Here is a 22,709-nt window from a genome sequence, read left to right on the forward strand (position 1 = left end):
CTGCTTCTTCGATGGCAACACTGCAACTAATGGAAGGGGAAACGATGTGTTCTTTTACGGAAGTGATATCACTCAATCTCCATTCGAGAATTGTGGCTCAACAACTCCAACAAAAAGAGTGTATAATAATGGACAAGATGATAACGCTGTGTATAATGGCTGGCTCCCCCTCATCGCCCAGAACAAAATCGTTGCCAGCAATGGAACTGATGCTGATGCCTGTGGCAGACCCCAACAAACCCCATGTGCCACCATCGAGTATGCCCTCACCGGATTCATTTCCCTCCTCCAAGACGCCTCCCTCACCCTCCTCACCTCAATATTTGTTCCTTCTCAAACACTCACTTTCAGCGCGGTTGACACTAAAATCACTGGAAATGGCACAACTGCCACCACCATCGCCTCCAGTGGCATTCCTCAACCACAAAACTCACATTCACACTCATCACAATCAACATCATCTCTTTCATCATTTTCATCATTTTCATCATTATCAACATCTTCTTCACTAGATCCATCTGCCTCGTCTGCCCTCTTCCAACAAACACAGGGCTCCCTCACAGTCTCTGCCCTCGCCATCGCCCACAACTCATCAAACCCCATCACCCCCATCCTCTTCCACCTCTCCGGTAACTCCCCTTCCCTCAACCTCAACACAACCACCATCACCGGAACAACCTCCATAACAATCAAAACACCCCTCTTCTTCCTCACTGCTGGCTCCCTCTCCCTCAACCACACAGCAATCACCAGTCTCCCCCTCAACAGCCAAAGCATCTTCCACCTCACCTCCCTCACAAATCCTCTCACCCTCAACTCCTCCAACATCACCGGCATCACCTCCACTACCACCCCCACCAGTTGTGTCCTCTCCTCTGCCACCTCCCCTGCCCTCTCCCTCTCCCTCGCCAACTGCACCATCACCAGTATCAACTCAGAACAGTTGAGCCAACAAACTGCCACCAATGGCGGGTGCATCTCATTCGCCTCATCTTCCACTGCCAACACATTTTCTGTGAGGAACTCCACCTTCTCCAGCTGCTCTGTGAGCGATGATACAAGTTCTGGAGGAAGAGGCGGTGCTCTCATGATCGAGTACAACGATGATTCAGAAGTGTCATCCACAACCTTTTCCATCACCAATATCGTGTTTTCAGCCAACAAGGCCAGTGTCGGAAGAGATGTGTATTTTGTGTGTGAATCATTTGTCGCTTCTGTGAAAGAGCCCTTGTTCGCCTTCATGGGAAACATCACTCAGAAAGACAACTCGGTTGTTGGACATGACAGAACAGAAGCATTCGGTGATTGGAATGTCGATTTGTTCATATTTCTCAACGGGCATTCAGCTTATGACGAACATATGGAAAACATACTTGGCATCAAAGCAATGCGTTGTTGGCTATCAAAGATGCCCTGCAAGAGCACACGCAATGCAATGGGCTTTCTGAAGAAGGTGAAGAAAGTTGGTAAATAATATTGAATGAGCAGACAAATTGTGAATTTATGTACAAATGAAGGCAAAGTCGAAGATATTTGAAGAGAAGGCACACAAAATAGAAGAAAACATCTCATATGTGCATTTGATGAAATCAACATTGCTTGTCGGGAATTTATTCTCTTCTTTCATAGAATTATCCATTAAATATGCCTTTTCAAATAAATATGTTTCCCTCATCGTTTCATCTTCTCCGACATATTGAAGGCGTGTGACGTTGTGTAACCTGCCGAACGCTATTTTTGAGCTCATTCATTTCATAAAAGAATTGCTCTAATACTCTTTCTTTTTATCTGCGCCTCTTTCAGCTTCCAAATAAAAAAGGCAAAATCGTCCTCCTTTTTTGATTTCGCTCCGACTGATCAGCTTTTTTCGACTCGAAATCACCTCTATTGCTATTTAAATTTGGCTACATTTTGTAATAGAATGAATAATCCTTTTGTGCTTCCGAAAAGAAAATAAAAGACGAGGCTTATCCCTGAATTTGACGAAAGTTGAATGAAACGAATGCAAAAACATTTTTTGTTTCTAATCGAAGAAGAAGAAGTCAATTTGAATGAAATGAATCGTCCAGATGGCTTTTTTCTCATCAGAATAATGAATGAAAAATGAAATGAAGGCGCATTTGGTGAACGGTCGTTGAGAGGAAGAAATATGAATGTAATAATTTTTGGATCACATGGCGGCTCTGCCAAATAGAATGACATAAAGGCATTTGAAGGTCGATGCTCTGTTTCAACTCGAAATGAGATCAAGAAACAAAGAAGAAGGTGAAGAAGGTGAAGAAGAAGGCAACGATGACTGAATTGAAGAAATGATTGGACACTGTGGATTGTGAAAATAAATAAAAACCAACAACAATGGAGATGTTAGCTGAAATCATTTTTTCTTGTTTTCTTCTTCCATTTTTGCGTGTTCTTCGGGCAAATAAAATCCTCCGTCTCACCCCTCTCTGTCCACTCAACCCTCTTCCTCCACACCCACAACCCTATCGATGGTTCCATCCTTCCCAACCTCAACAGCCCATCCACTTCTCTCTCTACCTTCAATGTTTCTTTTCTCCACCAAACACGCTCTTCACCAAATGCTGCTGTTGTGCATGTTGGAACTGAATCTCAAAGAGCTAAACCTGGAAGACTGGATTCCTTTGATGTTAACAGTCATCGCTTTGAATGGTGCGAATGGAATGATTCAAATAGTGGAAGTGATTGGGGCGGAGCACTTCATGTCGAGTGCACAAACGCAAATCTCACAATCACTTCTTGTTCTTTTTTCAATTGCTCAACAAGCGATCATGCAGGAGCGTTGTTTTGCGGAAATTTGTTAAAAATTGATATCATAAAATCCAATTTCTCAAATTGTACAGCTGCCCATGGCGGAGCGAATTGTATAGCTTGGCCACAATCAAATTCTGATTGGATATTCTCAGAAAACAGAGTGGAAAGTTGTTCAATAACAAACTGGTGCGGAACTGGTTGGTTTTTTGCCCTTGACGACATGCCACCAGATGCAAAATTTTTGTTCAAAAATTGTGTATGTGTTGCAAATACTGGTGGTGATGCGGCTGGAGCAGTAACATTCAATTGGCTTCCGCCACAAAAACCAAATCAGTGCTTGCTCCACGAGTGTCAGTTCATCGGCAATAAAGTCGAAAATCCAACTATCTACGGTGGTGCCGCGCTGTGCTGCACAAGAACATATGATTGGATGAATGGAGTAAAATTCATCGCATTCTGCTTTTTCGATGGAAATACAGCAGAAAATGGCAGGGGCAATGATGTGTTTTTCAATGGCAGCAGCATCACTCAATCTCCATTCCAGCAATGCGGTTCAACAACAGAATCAAAAAGAGTGTGGAACAACAATACAGCTGAAAACGCTGAATATAATGGCTGGCTTCCAATCATCAGCCAGAACAAAATCGTTGCCAGCAATGGAAGTGATGTTGATGCCTGTGGCAAAGCACAGCAAAGCCCATGCGCCACAGTGGAGTATGCTCTCGGATGCATTGCTCCCTTCAGCGATGCCTCCCCCTCTCTTCTCATCTCCACTTTCACTCCCACAAACACTCTCACATTCTGCGCGGTCGATACAAAATTCACTGTATGCGATATTATTTTTCTAATTCTCATATAAATTTCTTCTAATTCTGATGGCTTTTCATTTCACTTTGCATTCATGAATTTTCATCTTCTTTTCAACAAGAGAACATATCATCACTTTTCTTTTGAGAAGTCTCACATCGGATCGCATTAAACATATTTCTTTGTCATTTCTTCATCTAATTTTTTCTTTTCATCAAATGCAAATTCCGCTTGTTGCTTTTAGGAATGCTTTCTATTATTCTTCTCTTCAAAATGCATTTCTTCAAGCATATCAGAAAGCTCTTCAAAACTTTCAATTTCTTTTGCCATTCCCATTTCTCCTTTTTTGAGCGCTGCAGACGCACTTATTTCATAGAATTATCCTTCGATTATTGATCTTCCTAAAACAACCGCTTTCTCTTTTTGTTTCATCTTCTGTGATATGTTGAAGGCGCATGTAATAATGCAACCTCTCGAAGATCATCCACATAATCGTTCGTTCCAAATAACGTCTTCTGCCCTGCTCCTTTTGTTTTCTGTGAATTCTTTCAGCTTCCAAATGAAAAAAAGTCAGATTCAACCTTCATGGATTGTGCACCCGATGATCGGCTTTTCTTAATTTGATATTGAATCACTTCCGTTGACATATAATTTCAGCTGATATTCTGCGATAGAATAAATAATCCTTTTGTGCTTCCGAAAAGAAAATAAAAGATGACGCTTGGCCCTGAATTCGATGAGAATTTGAATGAAATGGAAATGACAATTTTTGTTGTTCGTCGAAGAAGGCTGGTGAAAAAGAATGAGAAGCAAGAACACAGAAATGAGCATCGTAATCCATTTCGCACACCCCAACAATTGATACCTGTGGCGCAGGAACAGCCCTCACGAGGATGAGAAACTGAGCCCAACCACCTTGCCAATGCAAGTCCAGCAAATGTGTTGGTATTTTCGCTGCAACTCGAGAAGCTGATTGTGGATTTGTTGGCTTCGCTGTTCATGCTGGTTCACAGAACAAGAAATGATAAAGAAATCACAATTTTCATTTTGAAATGGACAGAACCCCCCGATGCTCGTTTCTTGTTCTGAGTCGCAAATGAGGGCGCTTCGCTCGTTTGAAGAGCAGGGGCCATGGTTTTTTTCTCTCTTCAAAATCCGACTCATTGCATTACATTGTCTTTCGAATAAAAACTTTTTGAATCGCACTTCGTTCAGACGACTTTTTTTATCAATTCTGGCACTTCATCGACTTTAGTCTTTGCCATTGCCATAACATATTCCGATTATTCATCGGTAAATGAAAGCAACTGAGATTCTCTATCGCCCTTGCCCGATTTTGAGGATAATGAAGATAATATAAAAGGACTGCATGCAGCGGAAGACGTCTGAGCTGACGAACAGAACAGCAAAAAGTGCACCAAGAAAGACTGCTGTGGCATCGGCGTGTTTGATTCAGCGCGAGCGTTTGACGCTTCACGTCCTGTTTGCGGGATGCGAAATCGAGTCTGCAGAGCAAAGGATTTTTGATGGGGAATGGCCAGATGCGAAGATTGCCCAATGTCCTGCTTTCCGCAATATTGCGATGAATTGCGTTTCTAATTGCAGCTGGGCTTTGTTCTCTTCTCAAGCTCATTACAAAGTTCGTTAGCCACTTTTTGCTTGAGGCAGCCGAATCTAACAGCCACGGGCTCAGTTGACTTCAAAAACGAGGCAATTAAGCTTGGCAAAACTAGATACAGACTTGACACTGCGATTCCGAAATCAGAAAAGCTAACAGCAAAGCTCATGAACATTATAAACCTTTTTTTCTAAAGAAAAAAAAAAGAGTTTCTCTGATGGCTGCGTAAAACAAACAGCGGAGTTTGCTTTATGCCGAGCACTTAGCTTTTTTGGCTGTGTAGAATTCGCGCTCTCATCTTTGAAGTTCGCATTTTAAGGATTGGCTGCTTCCAGCTGGTAAATCGCAGAGTTTTTGGCATTTCATTTGTGTTTGCTTGGCATCATCATGAGCAGAACATGTCAAAAGTCTTCAGACAGATAAATGATCTCTTGATTGGCTGTGCCATCAACATGCAGTTCCAATGTGTGCTCAATTGCTCGTTAAAAATTCGCAATAACGCATTTGGTGCATAAAGAGGGGGAAAAAGAATAATGCACAGGAAAATCTGCATTTCATTTCCCCCAAAACGAAACAACAGTGGCAATGGCAATAGCAGTGGCAATGGCAATGATGAAGACAGCAGCAAAAGCGTTTTCTTCAGAGCTGCAGTTTTCTTTCAATGGCACGAATCTCTTGTAAAATAAAACCATTTCCAGCGAGTGATGCTTCTTTCCCACCAAAAAAATATATAATAACTGCATTGACCATGTGCCAATGCTTCAAACAGGAATTTCATCAGAACGAAAATGGCACAGCCCTTGCCCAATCTTCCATGCAACCCTCTTTATAATTGTTTCTGCCTTTGATCGAACTTTCCAGGGGGGAAAAAAGTGTAGCAAATGAAACAATATCGCATCAATTTGAATAAACCAGCTGCAAGCCCTTAAACACGAACCCTGAAACTTAAAATTAATAATTATGTCACACAAATCTAACCTCAGCATCCACACCTCCTTCCGCTTGTTCCGCTTGCGTTCTTTCTGATTGCCCAGATGCCCTTTTCCATTCGCATGCATCATCTGGTCAATGCTTTCCTGGACAATGCTCCTCGTATGTTGCGTCTCGGCAGCATTGCACTTGCCCTCAAACAGGCATGAAATTTCGTGGTTCACAACATGCTCCCCCCGACAGCCAAAACAGCAAAGGCCGAGATGACACGATGGCTTTTGGGTATGATGATCCTTTACAGCCGCACATAAGCTTCCATTTCGGTGAAAAGCATTGCAACCACCTTCTTGCTAAATTACAGCACCCCGGCTCATCTGCAATGCCTTTGAGCAACTCCGGCTTTTTAGCTTGCACAGAGAAATACCAAAACTGTCTGAAAGCAGCAAGGCGATACGCTCGTTCAACAGAATTAGCATTTGCATTCAGTCGTGAGTGCCTTCTCCATCTCATCAACTGCATCCACACCCTTTTCATGAAACAAAAATCAACGTAATATTCTGGCTGTTGCTCCGCCACCAGGCAAAAATACTTCATAATCTTCAATTTCCTTTTTCCTTTTTCTATTTATTTATTTTTTTCCCCTTTTCGTTTCGTTTCGTTTCGTTTCTGTCTCCAGCAAATGCTCAAGACTCGATATGCCTTGTGAGCAAGCAACCCAAATTTGCACCGTTCATTTTTCCCCCCCTCTTTGCCCAATAGCCCGTCATTTCTTTGATCGAAAAATCGTTGAGGCAAAAAGAAATTAAGATCGACTGCCTTGGTATCTTCATTTGCTGCTCCATCTTTGTGCATCGTTGCAAATGGGTAACAGATGCACCCTTGGCGTTAGACTTCATAATTAGAGGACTCTGGAAATCTCCGCTTTTATTTCTTCATTTCGAAGCCTTTGAATATTTCTATGAAGCCAAAGGGATCGTCAAAAGGGGTTATCATTTTCAAAAAAAAAAAAAAAAAGGAAAAAGAAAAAGAAAAAATGAGATATTGTTTAATAACGCTGGAATTAAACAAATGGAACACACAACGGATTAATTGACCTCTGTCATATTCCTTTTTGGATCGCACGCTCGACAGAAATGAGCAATCGACATCTGCATTCGGCAAAAATGAATGAATGAACAAACAAACAAATAAATGAATAAATAAATAAATAAATAATCATAATATTTGCCATTGCTTCAAACCTCTTCTTCTTCGTCTTCTTCTTCTTCCATCTTTCTTCATCCCTCTTTTTGCTTGTTCTCCCAACGAACATCCACGGCCGCTGCATGCCGGCAAGCTCAGAGAAGAAATGCCTGCCCCAACCCCCGCATCTGCTTTGCCATTTCTGCTTCTCTTTCCTTTTGATTTTCAATCCTCTCCCACACACATGCAACCCGCTCTCTATTCCATCTGTGCCTCCTCTGAAAAAAAAGACACTTCCACACTTTGCCCCGGCTGCTTTTTTTTTTTTTGGCCAGAAACCCCCACAAACAGTCCACCGCCATCTGATTCTGCTCCCCTCCCACCTCCAGAAGCATTCACACTTCATGCAACGCGCACTGCTGAAACTGCAAATTCCCACAGGAAAAAAGGCTGCTTCCGAGGCAAGAAGGCGCAATCACCCACTTCCCGCAGTGCACAACCGTTTCACTCCACCAACCATTCCGAAAGCACACAAACAGCACACACCAGCTTCCAATGCGCTGAACATGCAACTCCAAGCCCACCCGCCGTCTGCTTTCAGTCCTCTTCTTCGTTCTTCTTCAGTTGAATGATCTTCGCTGGCTCCTTCCTTTTCTTTTTTCCCTTTCGTCTGTCGCCTATCGCCATTCGTTCCTTCATTCCTTCTGTCCTTCCGTAAATTTCTCCATATTCACTTCCATTTGCCCAGCTTTCATTCCTGTTCCACACCGATCCTGCTTGAAGAGCAGATCCCTTCAATCAGATGCATCTCGCCCATCCCCTCTGCCCACCTTCTCCAATCAGCCCTGCCATCGTGGAAGAAGACTGCCCATCGAAGCATGGCCCAAAGAGAAGGCCAGCAGATGATCCCACTCAACTCGGTTTCTGCTTCTTTCGCCTTTTCATAAACCTGCTGGCAAGCCTTGATGCGCTTCTTGAATGCTTCTCTGGAAAGGAATCTGGCATAAACCAAACAATACAGAAGAAAATATATGTTATAAAATAAAAAGGCTTTTTCCTTCAATAAAGAAATTTCACACATAAGGAAAAATAAATAAAATTAAATTAAATTAAAAAATATTTGTTATTTTCATTATTTGTCTCAAAAAAACAGAAATTTCGAGGAAACACACTTCACACACAAGCAACCCTTCTGGCCGCAACAAAGCACAAGCGCAGAGAAAAGCAAAGAAAATGTGTATTTTCATTGAATTCTTTCACAACTCCATCGTCGCCACGGCTGTTGCTGCATTGGCCAACATCCGCTCAACCCATTCTCTCTCGCTCTGCATCACATTATGGAATACACAAAAGCTTTCCATATCACTAACAAGCTATGTCAGCCAACTCACTTCCCTCTTCTTCTCTCCTTCTTTTTCCCTTCTTCTTATTCTTTTCACTCAACACAAAACAAACAATTTTCTCACCCAACTTCTTCATCGAATTTGCCTTTTTCCTCAATTACTGTCAAATGATCAACTGATATTTACAACTGCTCCACATCTTCAGTCATTTCAATTCGACTTTTCACTGAAGAAATACTCAAACACTCATATTCTTTTCCTGCTGTAACATTCTTATTTCTCGTGTATTCCAATGTTGCACAGCAGGCACGCAAAGTGAAAGCATTGTTCAGCATTTGTGAAAGGCGCCTCTCTGAAAAAAATCTCTGTCCATGTCTCCGCCTTCACAAACCTCAGCCCACTCATCCCAAGCGCCTCCACAACCAGTGGCGCCATCGCTTCTTCCAGCTTCCCCCGGTTCTCTTTGATTCTCTCCACAAACTCTCTGTGCGCTGCCGGATACCCGCCTTTCACTTCATTCACATCACCTTCCTCTGCCTCTTCCCGCTCCTCCAGCACCACCAGCACAATCTCCTCAGGCAACAGAACCATATCCTCCATCCTCAACCAAACCGCATCCATTCTCTTATCCACTTCACGCACTTCAATCCCTCGCCCCATCATTTCGTCGTCCAGTTTCACCTCCACACGCCTCGACTGTTGTGATCTCCATATCTGCAGCGACGGGTCAAACAGATCGTAGATCGACGGGAAAGCATTCGCGTCTGGCGCTGCAAAGATCCGCTTGCTCCCCGATTTCGTTCCCACAGACGCTGCAAGCGACGGAAGCGGTGCCACCAGCGGAACCGAAAGCATCGTCGAAAGCGCCACATCGTGTGCACACACAACACCCCCATACAGCACCGCCCGCCGAGCCACAACAAATCATTCGAAGCGTCTGCAGCGCCCGTGGCGACAGCAGCTGCTGCAGCGACAGCGGCATGTGCCGCCCATACACCCCAGCCGCCTCTGGCACCACAATCCGCAGCCGCCTCTCGATATCATCCATCGCTCCTGCAGACGTGTATGACGCAGCCACAGCCGACGCATCCGAAGGGTCAATCGCAGGTGCTGATGATGGCTTATCATCTCCTGTCACTTTCTTCTCTTCGCTTCTCCGCCTCCGGAATTCTTTAGCAGACGAAGAAGACGAAGGCGCTGAGCGAAGAGACGACTGCTGCGCTGCCCTGGAAACAAGAAGCTTTTTGAAATAGGCTTTCGTGTCATGCAACAGCTCCTCTTATGACACAAACACAACATCCACATTCGGATCAGAAAGATCAACCAGCTGTGAAAGCTCTCCGTTCTCAAGTGATGGAAACAGATGGAACAGGGTTTCTTAAAAAGTTGAGTTGAAATGAGAAGATGAAGAAGTTATGCTGATGATGAATGAATAATCGTTCTGGTCTTGCATCAGATGAATTAGATGAGGAATATGTGAAAAGATCAATTCAGAAATGGAAAAAGCTGCAGTTGCTTTCATCTGCTCATTCCGTTGGATTAAGGCAAAAATCCCACAGAAGCCATGAGGCATCAGATACTTTCCGCAAAATGTTTGTCATTCCTTTCTCAAAAGATGAAGTCAATTTCGCTCTAACTCCAGACGATAAATATCTTCTCTGGCTTTGTGTGAGTTTTCTTGCCTGCCTTCATTTCCCTTTCTCACATAAAACACATTTTCATCTTCATAACAAAATATTCTTGCTCAAACAAGAATCTTCGTTTCTTCTTCATTTTTCTCTTTATCTCTCACACTGATGCAGAATGCGAAGAAATACAATTTGATGAAGCAAATTTTGATGATGAAGCAGAAGAAGTTGTATAATATGTTGTTGATATGTTTGCAGGAGAAGGAGAAAAAGAAGGTCATTGAATGAGGTTATTGAAGGCATAGAATTGTGAATGCAAATAATTACAAATAAAAACAGTGAGTCTCGTTGAAATTTCTATTTTTTTCTCCTCTTTTATTATTGCGTATTCTTCTGACAAACAAAATCCTCCAAATATTTTTCGCATTCAATTCAACCATTTTCATTCACACCCACAACCCCATCGATGGTGCCATTCTCCCCAACCTCAACAGCCCATCCACCTCTCTCTCTGCCTTCAACACCTCTTTTCTTCACCAAACACGCTCTTCATCAAATGCTGCAAAGGCGTATATTGGAACTAAAACTGATAGAAAAACACCTGGAAGACTGGATTCCTTTGATGTTAACAGTCATCGCTTTGAATGGTGCGAATGGAATGATTCAACTGGTGGATCTTCTGCAGGAGGTGCACTTTGTGTTTCTTGTACAAATGCAAATCTCACAATCACTTCTTGCTCATTTAACAATTGCTATTGCACAGGAAATGGTGAAGGAGGCGCATTATACTGCATATATTTGTTAAAAGTCAATTTTTCAAAATCCAACTTTTTGAACTGCCAGGCGAGACACGGAGGGGCTGTTTATGTAGGGTATCCTCAATCCAATTCTGTTTGGACATTCTCAGAAAACAGAGTGGAAAGTTGCTCAATAACAGATTGGTGTGGAACTGGTTGGTACTTTTCCCTCTATTACATGCCCTCAGATGCTCAATTCCTGTTTTCCAAATGCAAGTGCATCTCAAATTCTGGAAAAGATTCTGCTGGTTCTTTAACATTTTATAATCCTCCACAAAATAAACCAAGTCAATTTTCAATCAATGAGTGCCAGTTCATTAATAACAAATTGACTGCTTCTTCGACATATGGAGGTGCTGCAATGTGTTTTTATCCTCCTTTTTCATGGATGGATGGAGTAAAATTCATCACATTCTGCTTCTTCGATGGCAACACTGCAACTAATGGAAGGGGAAACGATGTGTTCTTCAGTGGCAATGCCATATCTCAATCTCCTTTCCAGCATTGTGGATCAACAACTTTAACAAAAAGAGTATGGAATAATGGAGAAGCAGACAATGAAACTTTCAATGGCTGGCTCCCCCTCATCGCCCAGAACAAAATCGTTGCAAATGGTGGAACTGATGCTGATGCCTGTGGCAGACCCCAACAAACCCCATGTGCTACCATCGAGTATGCCCTCACTGGCTTCATTTCCCTCCTCCAAGACGCCTCCCTCACCCTCCTCACCTCAACATTTGTTCCAACTCAAACACTCACCTTCAGCGCGGTTTACACAAAAATCAATGGAAATGGTAACTTTTTTCTGATTTCGTGAGAATTTCTTCCATTTAGTAATTTTGAGCATTTTCCATTTCACAGAAAAATCCTTAAGCTTTCATCTTCTTTTCATCAGAAGTTTATTTTTTTTCAATCAATCTTTAATCTCCGCTCATATAAAAACATTTCTTCGTCATTTCTTCATCTATTTTCTTTTCTTCATCAAATGAAAATAAAGCTCATTGTTAAAAGCAATTTTCCATTTTCGTTTCTTCGATCATATCAGAAAGTTCTTCAAAAACATTTATTTCCTCGACTTTCTTATTCCAACTTGTTCTTATCCAATTAGAGCAAGAATCTCATACAATTTTTCTCCAAATATGCCTTTTCCTCTCAATTCCTTTTCTTCCTCATTTCATTTTCAATAATCTGTTGTGGTTTTGAAGTTGTGAAATCTGCCGAAGGCTATTTTGAAACCCATCCATTTCATAAAAGAATTGTTTCAAAGCTCTTTCTGTTTTCAGCTCATGCTTCAGCTTCCAAATGAAAAAGGCGAAATCGTCCTCCTTTTCTGATTGTGTTCCTCCTTTTCTGCTTTTCTCCATTCAAAATCACCTCTATTGCTATTTAATTTCAGCTGATGTTTCATCCCAGAACAAATGTTTGCCTTGGCTTTCTGAATAGTAAATTGATGGCAATGTTTGACTTCGAATTCCACGGGAGATGCATCTGAAGAAAATTGTAACATTTTTGTTGCTCATTGAAGAAGGCGTTGAAGAAGAACTTAACAAGAATGAAAAAACTGATATTGGCCCAAATCGACTTTTTGTCACAAATAACTTGAATGGAAATACAAATCATCCAGCTATTGATATGTTGAGAGGAGGAAATGCAAATGAAACAATTTTTGGCTCATGTGGTATTTCTGCTGACAGAAAATGCATAATATTTCCGAATGAGGATGCTCTGCCCCAATGTCAAGCGAGAGGGAGCGGCAAAATAGTCAAAGATCGACGAATAAGACGAAGAAGATAGTAAAAAAGGAAAATAAAAATGGAAATAATGAAATCCATGAAGAACCATATGATTTTTCCGATGAAGAATATGAGAAGGTTCCATATGACGTTGCAGACTGAATATTATATCTTACTTAACAAGTTGACTTCACAAGGAGATAATAATCCAAATTGCAATATTTATGACAGATACTTTCAAGCCAATCAATAGAATTACATTCCCTCAAAGTCAATTGACTCCCTTTTTGCAAGATCCCTGCCTTTCCCTTCGCTAACAGAAAATGATGCTGTTCTGTCAGCGCTAAAAGTTCAAATTAATCAAATGCCTAATGATGATATCAGCAAAGAAGGCGAAGAATACGAAGAAGAATACGAAGGCGAAGAAGATGCAAAAGTCGTAGAAGAAGCCGTGTGATATCATAACTCAAAATAAGAAGAAGACAATGAAGACGATGAATTAGTAGAATGAGTTGATCGAAGATTGAGAATTGTGAAGATAAATGAAAACAAATAACAAAGGAGATGTTCGAAGAAATCGTTAATTTCCTGTTTTTCAACACTGAGTTCTTCTGACAAATAAAATCCTCCAACTCATCCCTCTCAATCCACTCAACCCTCTTCCTCCACGCCCACAACTCCATCGATGGCGCCATCCTCCCCGACCTCAACAGCCCATCCACTTCTCTCTCTACCTTCAATGTTTCTTTTCTCAGCCAAACACGCTCTTTATCAAACGCTGCTGTGAAATATAACGGATCCGAAAATCAAAAAGCGAAACCTGGAAGATTGTCCTTTACTGATTTGAATAGCTATCTCTTTGAATGGTGTGAATGGAACGATTCAACTGGTGGATCAAGTTATGGTGGTGCACTTTATGTTAGTTGTACAAATGCAAATCTCACAATCACTTCCTGCTCTTTTGAAAATTGCTCAACAAGTGATCATGCCGGAGCGTTATATTGTGAATTGTTGTTAAATGTGAACATCGCAAAATCCAATTTCACAAGTTGTACAGCTGCCCATGGAGGGGCAAATTGCATAGCTTGGCCACAGTCATCCTCTGTTTGGTCATTCTCAGAAAACAGAGTGGAAAGTTGTTCAATCACAAATTGGTGCGGAACTGGTTGGAATTTTGGACTAAATAATAATCAGTTAAATTTTCAATTCCTGTTTTCCAAATGCAAGTGCATTTCAAACTCAGATGGTGATGCTGCGGGATCATTAACATTTTATTGGCCTCCACAAAATAAACCAAATCAATTTTTAGTTAATGATTGCCATTTCATAAACAACAAATTGACAAGTTCATCAACTTCCTATGGTGGCGCTGCGCTGTGTTGCACAGCAACTTATTCCTGGATGAGCGGGTTTAAATTCATCACATTCTGCTTCTTCGATGGAAACACCGCCAAAAATGGCAGAGGAAACGATGTTTTCTTCAGTGGCAATGCCATATCTCAATCTCCATTTGAGAATTGTGGTTCAACAACCCCAACAAAAAGAGTGTATAATAATGGACAATCTGAAAACGCTGAAAAAAAATGACCGATTCTAGCTTTTCTTTCCAAATTCTCCAATGAAATGCTTTTCCTGCTTCCATCTCTTATTTTTTCTTTCTCTATCATCTCCTCTCCTCTCATTCCTTCTTTGACTCATTTATTCAAAACTTTTGATTTCTTCTGCATTTCGTCATTTACCCCTATTTGTTATTTCTTCATTCAAATTTATCCTCTGTTTATCCAAATACATTTCTTTGTGTAAATTCCTGTTTCTTCTCTTCTCAAATCAAATTTCCTTCTCAAACTACATTTCCAAATATCTTCTTCTTTTCATTCAAAAAAAAAAATCTCTTCAATTCTCTCAATCATATTTCCATTCATCATGCTCTCTAAACTCTCCTAACTATCTTCATTCTCATCATTCTATTTATTTTCTTTTCTATTTTCTTTTCTATTTTCTTCTCGTTTCTGTTCCTGTTTCATTTCTTCAAAAATATCTTTCTTCATTTCTCTAACAATCTCTTGTGAAGACGCAAAATATGAAGAAATTCAATCAAATGGCGTGAATGAAGAAAAAGAAGAAGAAGAAGAAGAAGAAGAAGGAGAAGGAGAAGGAGAAGAAGGAGAAGAAAAAGAAGAAGAAGAAGAAGAAGAAGAAGAAGAAGAAGAAGAAGAAGAAGAAGAAGAAGAAGAAGAAGAAGAAGAAGAAGAAGAAGAAGAAGAAGAAGAAGAAGAAGAAATTGTGCGATATGAAATGACATCTATACATTGGAAGAAGAAGATGATGATGCAGGAATTGCACAAGATGATCGGCTGCTGAAAAATGTGAAGGCGAATGCTAATAAATAAAAACAAAAATTTTCGCAGAATTAATCTTTTCCTTCTTTCTTCTTCCGTTTTTGTATCTTTTCCTGCATATAAGATCCTCCAAATCCATCAAACATTCAGCTCTATCATCCCCCTCGCCAACAAAAAATTGGAAAGCTATGTAAATCCCTTTTTCATTCCGTCTCTTCTTCTTTAACATCCCCTCTTTCTCAAAAAAATCTTCTTTCCTCAAAAATAATTCTTCGCCAAAGGTTAATGCCAGGCATCTTCGAAATATCTTGAATTTCATCAATCTTCATTTCATTTTTCTTCCTTGCTTTTCTTTTTATTCTTCAAAGCCATATAATCCCTCGTTCTTTCAACATCCTGAACAAAAAAATAAATAATCACTTCAAAAAAATAATAATAACAGCAAACCTTCAGAACCTATTTTTAAAGGCAATTTTCTGTTTTTTATCCCATTGGCAACTATTTTCTTCAATTCAATTTCATTATTCCTTCCTTTTTCAAGTGTTTCATCATCTGATTCGCAAATCATCCTTTCCATCAGTTGTTTCTCCATCAAATGCATCGATTTCTTGCTCTTCTGAAAAATGTGAGATTTATGTATTTAACTCAAATTCCATCTTTCTCATTGAAAAATATCCTTGTTTTTCGTCTGAAAATATCATCTCCAATTCCCTTCCCAATCCCTTCACCCTGGGCACTTTCCATATGAATTCGCTCTCCCAACTCGGTGGTCACCCTGCACAACGAGATATCCCGCTTTAGTTCATTTTCATTCTTTTCCGCCTCCTGCCCTGAAAACAACACAAAAACAATCAACAGATAAATATTCATATATAGAAAAATTAATAAATACCAAACTGCGCATCGATTGCATTTTGTTAAACACACTCATTTCCACAGCCATCATCATTCAAAAAATAAATCAATCTCTTTATTTCAGTCTCAGAATGGTTGAATACAGCATGGAATGCATCTCCTCAAAATACATTGTATGTCTCACTGGAGGGTCTTTTCAGTTCGAGCACATCGTGGTGGATGTCCAAAGGGGTTTTTTCTGTTTTTGGCATGATCATCTCCTTTAATAATATTCTCAACGATACAAAACAGTATTTGAGGTTTATCTCATCAACACCAGGCACATGAGGGATATGGGGCAGAGAAGAGATGGAAGAATATTTTTTGTGGCAGGGGGTGGGAGTTGAGTGGTTTTTGGAATGTTAATATTTCAAGAGGGGTTTTTGAATGAAAGAAATTCTGAGACAAAGGGGTGGGGAAGAGTGGGTGGGGATTTTGAGAAGATAATATAGTAAATATGTAGAGAAGTGGCTGAGGATGGTGAGGAAGATATTTGAGACAAATTGGAGAAATGGAATTTGGAAGAGAAGGAAAAGAGGGTAAAAGCTTGAAAGAAGAGGAAAATTGAGAAATGTTGAAAGGCTTGAAAGAGGAGCGCTTTTATGAGAGAAGAAAGGAGGTGAGAAGATATTTTGGAAGAGACTGTGAAAGGTGAAGAAAATGAATGGATTGATATTTTCTGAGAATATTGAGGGCTGAACGGAAGAGGAAAATAACAAAGAAAAAAAAGAAAGAACTGAGAGATATTTTCATTTTCTATTTCCGAGGGGAAAGGAAGGGAAATTGCCCAAAGGAATCAATGATTTTTGGAAAACCAACATTGTTGATTTACAAAAATCTATTGCAATAGATTTTGCGATGAGGGTTTTCATATTCCTCTTGAAGGCAACTTATCAAATACAATGTTTTATCTCATCGGCAACATCATATAAATCACTCTAACATATTTCCACGGAAAAATCATTGAAGTTTTTGAGATTTCTCCATCTCCACATGCATATTCTGCTTCTTCTTCTTCTCACTTCGTATCGGATGCTCGTATGTCGAGTGCATTTATACAGCTCAATTCGGCAGAGTCGCTGAATTGAATAAAAAATTATTTCATTTACTTCCCTTCATCTCTTCAATCAATCACTGAACTAGTCTTCATTTTTCATTCACAATTTTGATGATGAAAAAAGGTAATTTGAACGAATTGATTTCATTTCATTAAAATCGTCTTCTTTTTCACCAGCCTTCTTCGACGAACAACAAAAAATTGTCATTTCCATTTCATTCAAATTCTCATCGAATTCAGGGCCAAGCGTCATCTTTTATTTTCTTTTCGGAAGCACAAAAGGATTATTTATTCTATCGCAGAATATCAGCTGAAATTGTATGTCAACGGAAGTGATTTAATATCAAACCAAGAAAAGCCGATCATCGGGTGCACAATCCATGAAGGTTGCCTCTGCATAATTCATTTTGAGATTGAAAGAATTCACAGAAAACAAAAGGAGCAGGGCAGAAGACGTTATTTGGAACGAACGATTATGTGGATGATCTTCGAGAGGTTGCATTATTACATGCGCCTTCAATATATCGCAGAAGATGAAACAAAGAGAGAAAGCGGTTGTTTCAGGAAGATCAATAATCGAAGGATAATTCTATGAAATAAGTGCGTCTGCAGCGCTCAAAAAGGGAGAAATGGGAGTGATAAAAGAAACAGATATTTTTGAAGAGATTGTTGCTATGCTTGAAGAAATGTATTTTGAAGATACGACAGCAATGAATCTTTTTTCATGAGCTTAATTTGTAGTTGATGGAGAAGAAAAATTAGATGAGGTAATGACGAAGAAATATTTTTGTCTTGTTGATGTTATGGATTTCTGAAAAAAATAATGATGATATATACTCCAATTGAAAAAGCTATGATAGCTTATGAATTTTTCTATGATATGGAAAATGGTGAAAATAAGAAAATGGAAGGAATCATAAAGAAATCAGAAAAAAGTCATTATTTCCTGTTGTTTTTGTGTAAACCGCGCTGAAGGTGAGTGTTTGAGTTGGAACAAATATTGAGGAAAGGAGGGTGAGAGAGGCGTCTTGGAGGAGGGAAATGAAGCCAGTGAGGGCATACTCGATGGTAGCACATGGGGTTTGTTGGGGTCTGCCACAGGCATCAGCATCAGTTCCGCTGTTAGAAACGATTTTGTTCTGAGCAATGAGAGGGAGCCAGCCATTATACACTGCATTGTCAGCCGTTCCTTGATTCCACACTCTTTGTGTTGGAGTTGTTGAGCCACAATTCTCAAACGGAGATTGAGTGATTGCATTGCCACTGAAGAACACATCGTTTCCTCTGCCATTTGTGGCAGTGTTTCCATCGAAGAAACAGAATGTGATGAATTTGAACCCGCTCATCCAGGAATAAGTTGAAAGAAAATAAATGGCAGCACCTCCATATGTCGAAGAAGCAGTTAATTTATTGTTTATGAATTGGCAATCATTAACAAAAAATTGATTTGGCTTATTTACAGGAGGATTTGAAAATGTTAGAGAACCAGCAGAATTACCACCAGAATTTGCAATGCACTTGCATTTGGAAAATAGAAATTGAAAATTTGTATAATCATTTCCTAGAGCAAAATACCAACCAGTTCCGCACCAGTTTGTTATTGAACAACTTTCCACTCTGTTTTCTGAGAATGTCCAAACAGAATTTGATCGTGGACTTGTAGCATGGACTGCTCCTCCATGGGCAGCTGTACAGCTTGTGAAATTGGATTTTGTGATATCAATTTTTAACAAACTATTGCAATATAACGCTCCGGCATGATCGCTTGCCGAACATTTGTTGAACGAACAAGAAGTGATTGTGAGGTTTGCATTTGCACAATAAACATAAAGCGCTCCTCCATGGACAGCTCCACCAGTTGTATCTTTCCATTCGCACCATTCAAATTTGTGGCTGTTCAGATCAAAAGAATCCAGTCTTCCAGGTTTCGCTCTTTGAGATTCAGTTCCAACATGTACAACAGCAGCATTTGGTGAAGATCGTGTTTGGTGAAGAAAAGAGGCATTGAATGCAGAGAGAGAAGTGGATGGGCTGTTGAGGTTGGGGAGGACAGCACCATCGATGGGGTTGTGGGTGTGGATAAAGATGGTTGAGTGGATGGAAAGAGATGAGCGAAGGGAGAAGGAGGGGATTGAATTGGTGTTGGTATTGGTGTTTGTGGAAGAGAGGGAAGAGGAAGAGGTGGTTGAGGTGAATGGATTGAGTGAGTGTGAGGGAAGGGATGGAAGTGATAGAGGGGATTGGGGAGATGAGATGTTGGAGAAGAGGGTGTTTGAGAGATGGAGATTGAGGTGGATTTGGAGGTGAGGATGGGATTGGTGATGGATATGGAGAGGGGAAGGGAAAGAGGAAATAGAAGGGGAAAGGGAAGGGGAAGAGGAAGAAAAAGAAGAGGATGAGGATGAGGATGAGGAAGATGAAGGAGAAGGGGAAAGGGAAGGGGAAGGAGAAGGGGATGGGGAAGAGAGGGAAGAAGGAGAAAAAAGGAAGGGCTGGACGAGGGAGACGAATGAGGAGAAAGAGGAGTGAGAGATGGAGAAGGAGGCAGGGATTGGGGAGTGGGCATGTGGGAGGAGATTGTTTGGGGTGGAGAAGAGGGGGAAGGAGAAGATGGCTGGTTGGTGGGTGGTGAGGGAGAAGTTTGTGAGGGCGATGGAGGCATGGGCAGAGAGGAAGAGGGGGCAGTGGTGGTGGTGGTGGCTGTTGGTGAGGGAAGGTGGGTGGATGGTGCAAGTGGAGGAGCAGATGGAGGCAGTTGAGTGGTGTTGGGCAGTGAGGAGTGGGCAACCAGCGAGGGGGATGATGTTGAGATGGGTCACACACAAGGAGGTGTTGATGAGGGCGAAGCTTGTCTGAGCACCACAGATGTGATTTCCCGATGCATGCTCCACCTTGTCTGGGCGAGCGCCTCTGATGATGCTGTTTGCGATGTTCTCTCCACGAACCAGATTTATGGTGAGGAATGCAGCGAGTATTTGAGCTGATACTGTGATCCTAATCATTTTCAAACTGTGATGCAATTTGATTGGAATGAATATGGATGAAGGCTTAATTGGTGGAAAGGGGAGAGATGCAACGTGAAGCGAAAATCGAAGAGGAAATCTTATGAATCGTTGATAATATTGTTAAATTGCTTGCTTTTGTGCATGTGGATAACAATTTATTTCTTGTTTGCATTCGTTTCTCTCGCGTGCGCTCAATTTTTTATTCGGAAATTAAATAGATTTTTTTTGAAACAATTATTTTTCGGCTGAAGAATTCATTTTGATGAATAATTTGATGATTTATTTTCATGAAAGATATAATTTCGATATTGCAGATAATGCCCCAACAATCTCCTCTATTAACTTGAGAAATGGTTGAAATGTATGTATTTGGAAATGTGAGAATCTGAAAAAAATATTGGCATCTCAAATAAATACAAACTGTTTCGAATCACAGCCAATGACTGACAAACAACAGTTGATGATTTGAAAAGAAATGTTTTTTAATCAAAAAACTATAATCCACCGAAACATTTTTTTTTCTTTTTTTGAAATCCACAAATTTGGAAATTAATCTGTGAAATACAAAATTCAACTTTATTTTTAATGAAAACTAAAAAAAGAAAACAAGTGTGTGAGAAAAAAATAACATTTATAATAAATTATGAATAAACGAACAACGAAATGTATTTGTGGTGCTTCAAATATCCGAGGAGCTTTCGAAACAGTTGAGACTGCTATCGCACATATTTTTATTCAAAAGTCATTTTCTCAAAAAATTTTATCAGAATTTCTTTGATGAATAAATCTTCTGAGAAAATCAGTTTTATTTTGGTTGAATGTCAGAAACGGAGTTTGATTTCATGTATTGATAATACTCGTGAAATTGATGAAAATTTTGAATTTCTTCTTCGATTTTTAAAAAAACAGATCTGAGAACAATATTTCTTTCAATAAACATTCACTTTTTCATCCCAAATGAAATTCTGGAATGAATGAGATAATTGGAGATTATTTTTGAAATCATAACTTTTTTCGGTGAAAATACTTTTTTCTTCAATAATTGTTTTTCATATTAATGATTCAATAACTGTTTTTACATTATTTATTTTTCAAAATTGTTTAACTTATCTTTCAAAATTATTCAAATTCAGCATTTTTTTCAAAATTTAATTTGTGAAAAATAGGTTTTTGGATGAATGTTTGAAAGTGATGATGAATTAATATTCAGTTAACATTTGAAAAAAAGGATGAGAAATTGAACCTCGATTTTTATTGTTTGTGAATTAACTCGAAAATTTCTGATTTTTCGGGAAAAAATCATCTTCATGAAAATCAGATAATTTTCAAATGAATTCACATCACATCGTGAAATTGCGCACAATTCTTTCAATAAAAGATATTGATATTTTAATATATTCCATAAAGCAATGAATAATACATCAAGAATTCCGAAAGTGCATTGATAGATTTATTCAGATGTGAAAATTTTTTGTTTTCAGCATTTTGAATTGATGCTAATTAATTCCTTCAATTCACAAATGTGTTATCGAATAATGTGAGGTGAATTCATTTGAAAATTATCTGATTTTCATGAAGATGATTTTTTCCCGAAAAATCAGAAATTTTCGAGTTAATTCACAAACAATAAAAATCGAGGTTCAATTTCTCATCCTTTTTTTCAAATGTTAACTGAATATTAATTCATCATCACTTTCAAACATTCATCCAAAAACCTATTTTTCACAAATTAAATTTTGAAAAAAATGCTGAATTTGAATAATTTTGAAAGATAAGTTAAACAATTTTGAAAAATAAATAATGTAAAAACAGTTATTGAATCATTAATATGAAAAACAATTATTGAAGAAAAAAGTATTTTCACCGAAAAAAGTTATGATTTCAAAAATAATCTCCAATTATCTCATTCATTCCAGAATTTCATTTGGGATGAAAAAGTGAATGTTTATTGAAAGAAATATTGTTCTCAGATCTGTTTTTTTAAAAATCGAAGAAGAAATTCAAAATTTTCATCAATTTCACGAGTATTATCAATACATGAAATCAAACTCCGTTTCTGACATTCAACCAAAATAAAACTGATTTTCTCAGAAGATTTATTCATCAAAGAAATTCTGATAAAATTTTTTGAGAAAATGACTTTTGAATAAAAATATGTGCGATAGCAGTCTCAACTGTTTCGAAAGCTCCTCGGATATTTGAAGCACCACAAATACATTTCGTTGTTCGTTTATTCATAATTTATTATAAATGTTATTTTTTTCTCACACACTTGTTTTCTTTTTTTAGTTTTCATTAAAAATAAAGTTGAATTTTGTATTTCACAGATTAATTTCCAAATTTGTGGATTTCAAAAAAAGAAAAAAAAATGTTTCGGTGGATTATAGTTTTTTGATTAAAAAACATTTCTTTTCAAATCATCAACTGTTGTTTGTCAGTCATTGGCTGTGATTCGAAACAGTTTGTATTTATTTGAGATGCCAATATTTTTTTCAGATTCTCACATTTCCAAATACATACATTTCAACCATTTCTCAAGTTAATAGAGGAGATTGTTGGGGCATTATCTGCAATATCGAAATTATATCTTTCATGAAAATAAAT

General features: G+C 39.1%; 7 protein-coding genes across 7 annotated transcripts; 3 read left to right on the forward strand and 4 right to left on the reverse strand.

Annotated features, from left to right (window-relative positions):
- Positions 1-417: 417 nt before the first annotated feature.
- Positions 418-921, reverse strand: MONOS_15417 (uncharacterized protein; the record flags this gene model as incomplete). The annotated part of the gene is made up of 1 exon (XM_067868291.1): positions 418-921. One exon carries the CDS (start codon positions 919-921, stop codon positions 418-420), a length of 504 nt encoding a protein of 167 aa, XP_067735326.1.
- A 2,071-nt stretch (positions 922-2,992) lies between these two features.
- On the forward strand, positions 2,993-3,631 carry MONOS_15418c2 (uncharacterized protein; the record flags this gene model as incomplete). The annotated part of the gene is made up of 1 exon (XM_067868293.1): positions 2,993-3,631. One exon carries the CDS (start codon positions 2,993-2,995, stop codon positions 3,629-3,631), a length of 639 nt encoding a protein of 212 aa, XP_067735327.1.
- A 1,317-nt stretch (positions 3,632-4,948) lies between these two features.
- Positions 4,949-5,227, forward strand: MONOS_16970 (uncharacterized protein; the record flags this gene model as incomplete). The annotated part of the gene is made up of 1 exon (XM_067869849.1): positions 4,949-5,227. The coding sequence occupies one exon, from the start codon at positions 4,949-4,951 to the stop codon at positions 5,225-5,227; it is 279 nt and encodes a 92-aa protein (XP_067735328.1).
- A 1,999-nt stretch (positions 5,228-7,226) lies between these two features.
- On the reverse strand, positions 7,227-8,670 carry MONOS_16971 (uncharacterized protein; the record flags this gene model as incomplete). Its single annotated transcript, XM_067869850.1, has 4 exons — positions 7,227-7,275; positions 7,369-7,624; positions 8,078-8,307; positions 8,570-8,670. The coding sequence occupies 4 exons, from the start codon at positions 8,668-8,670 to the stop codon at positions 7,227-7,229; spliced, it is 636 nt and encodes a 211-aa protein (XP_067735329.1).
- Positions 8,671-8,925: 255 nt separating this feature from the next.
- On the reverse strand, positions 8,926-10,344 carry MONOS_16972 (uncharacterized protein; the record flags this gene model as incomplete). The annotated part of the gene is made up of 4 exons (XM_067869851.1): positions 8,926-9,222; positions 9,551-9,878; positions 9,945-10,029; positions 10,290-10,344. 4 exons carry the CDS (start codon positions 10,342-10,344, stop codon positions 8,926-8,928), a joined length of 765 nt encoding a protein of 254 aa, XP_067735330.1.
- A 5,450-nt stretch (positions 10,345-15,794) lies between these two features.
- MONOS_16973 (uncharacterized protein) lies at positions 15,795-16,098 on the reverse strand (the record flags this gene model as incomplete). Its single annotated transcript, XM_067869852.1, has 2 exons — positions 15,795-15,979; positions 16,047-16,098. 2 exons carry the CDS (start codon positions 16,096-16,098, stop codon positions 15,795-15,797), a joined length of 237 nt encoding a protein of 78 aa, XP_067735331.1.
- A 3,534-nt stretch (positions 16,099-19,632) lies between these two features.
- On the forward strand, positions 19,633-19,956 carry MONOS_15952 (uncharacterized protein; the record flags this gene model as incomplete). Its single annotated transcript, XM_067868857.1, has 1 exon — positions 19,633-19,956. The coding sequence occupies one exon, from the start codon at positions 19,633-19,635 to the stop codon at positions 19,954-19,956; it is 324 nt and encodes a 107-aa protein (XP_067735332.1).
- Between the last annotated feature and the right edge of the window lie 2,753 nt (positions 19,957-22,709).

This window comes from Monocercomonoides exilis (assembly GCF_001643675.1).
Source record: "Monocercomonoides exilis strain PA203 chromosome Unknown scaffold3-2548433, whole genome shotgun sequence".
Classification (NCBI taxonomy): Eukaryota; Preaxostyla; order Oxymonadida; family Polymastigidae; genus Monocercomonoides; species Monocercomonoides exilis.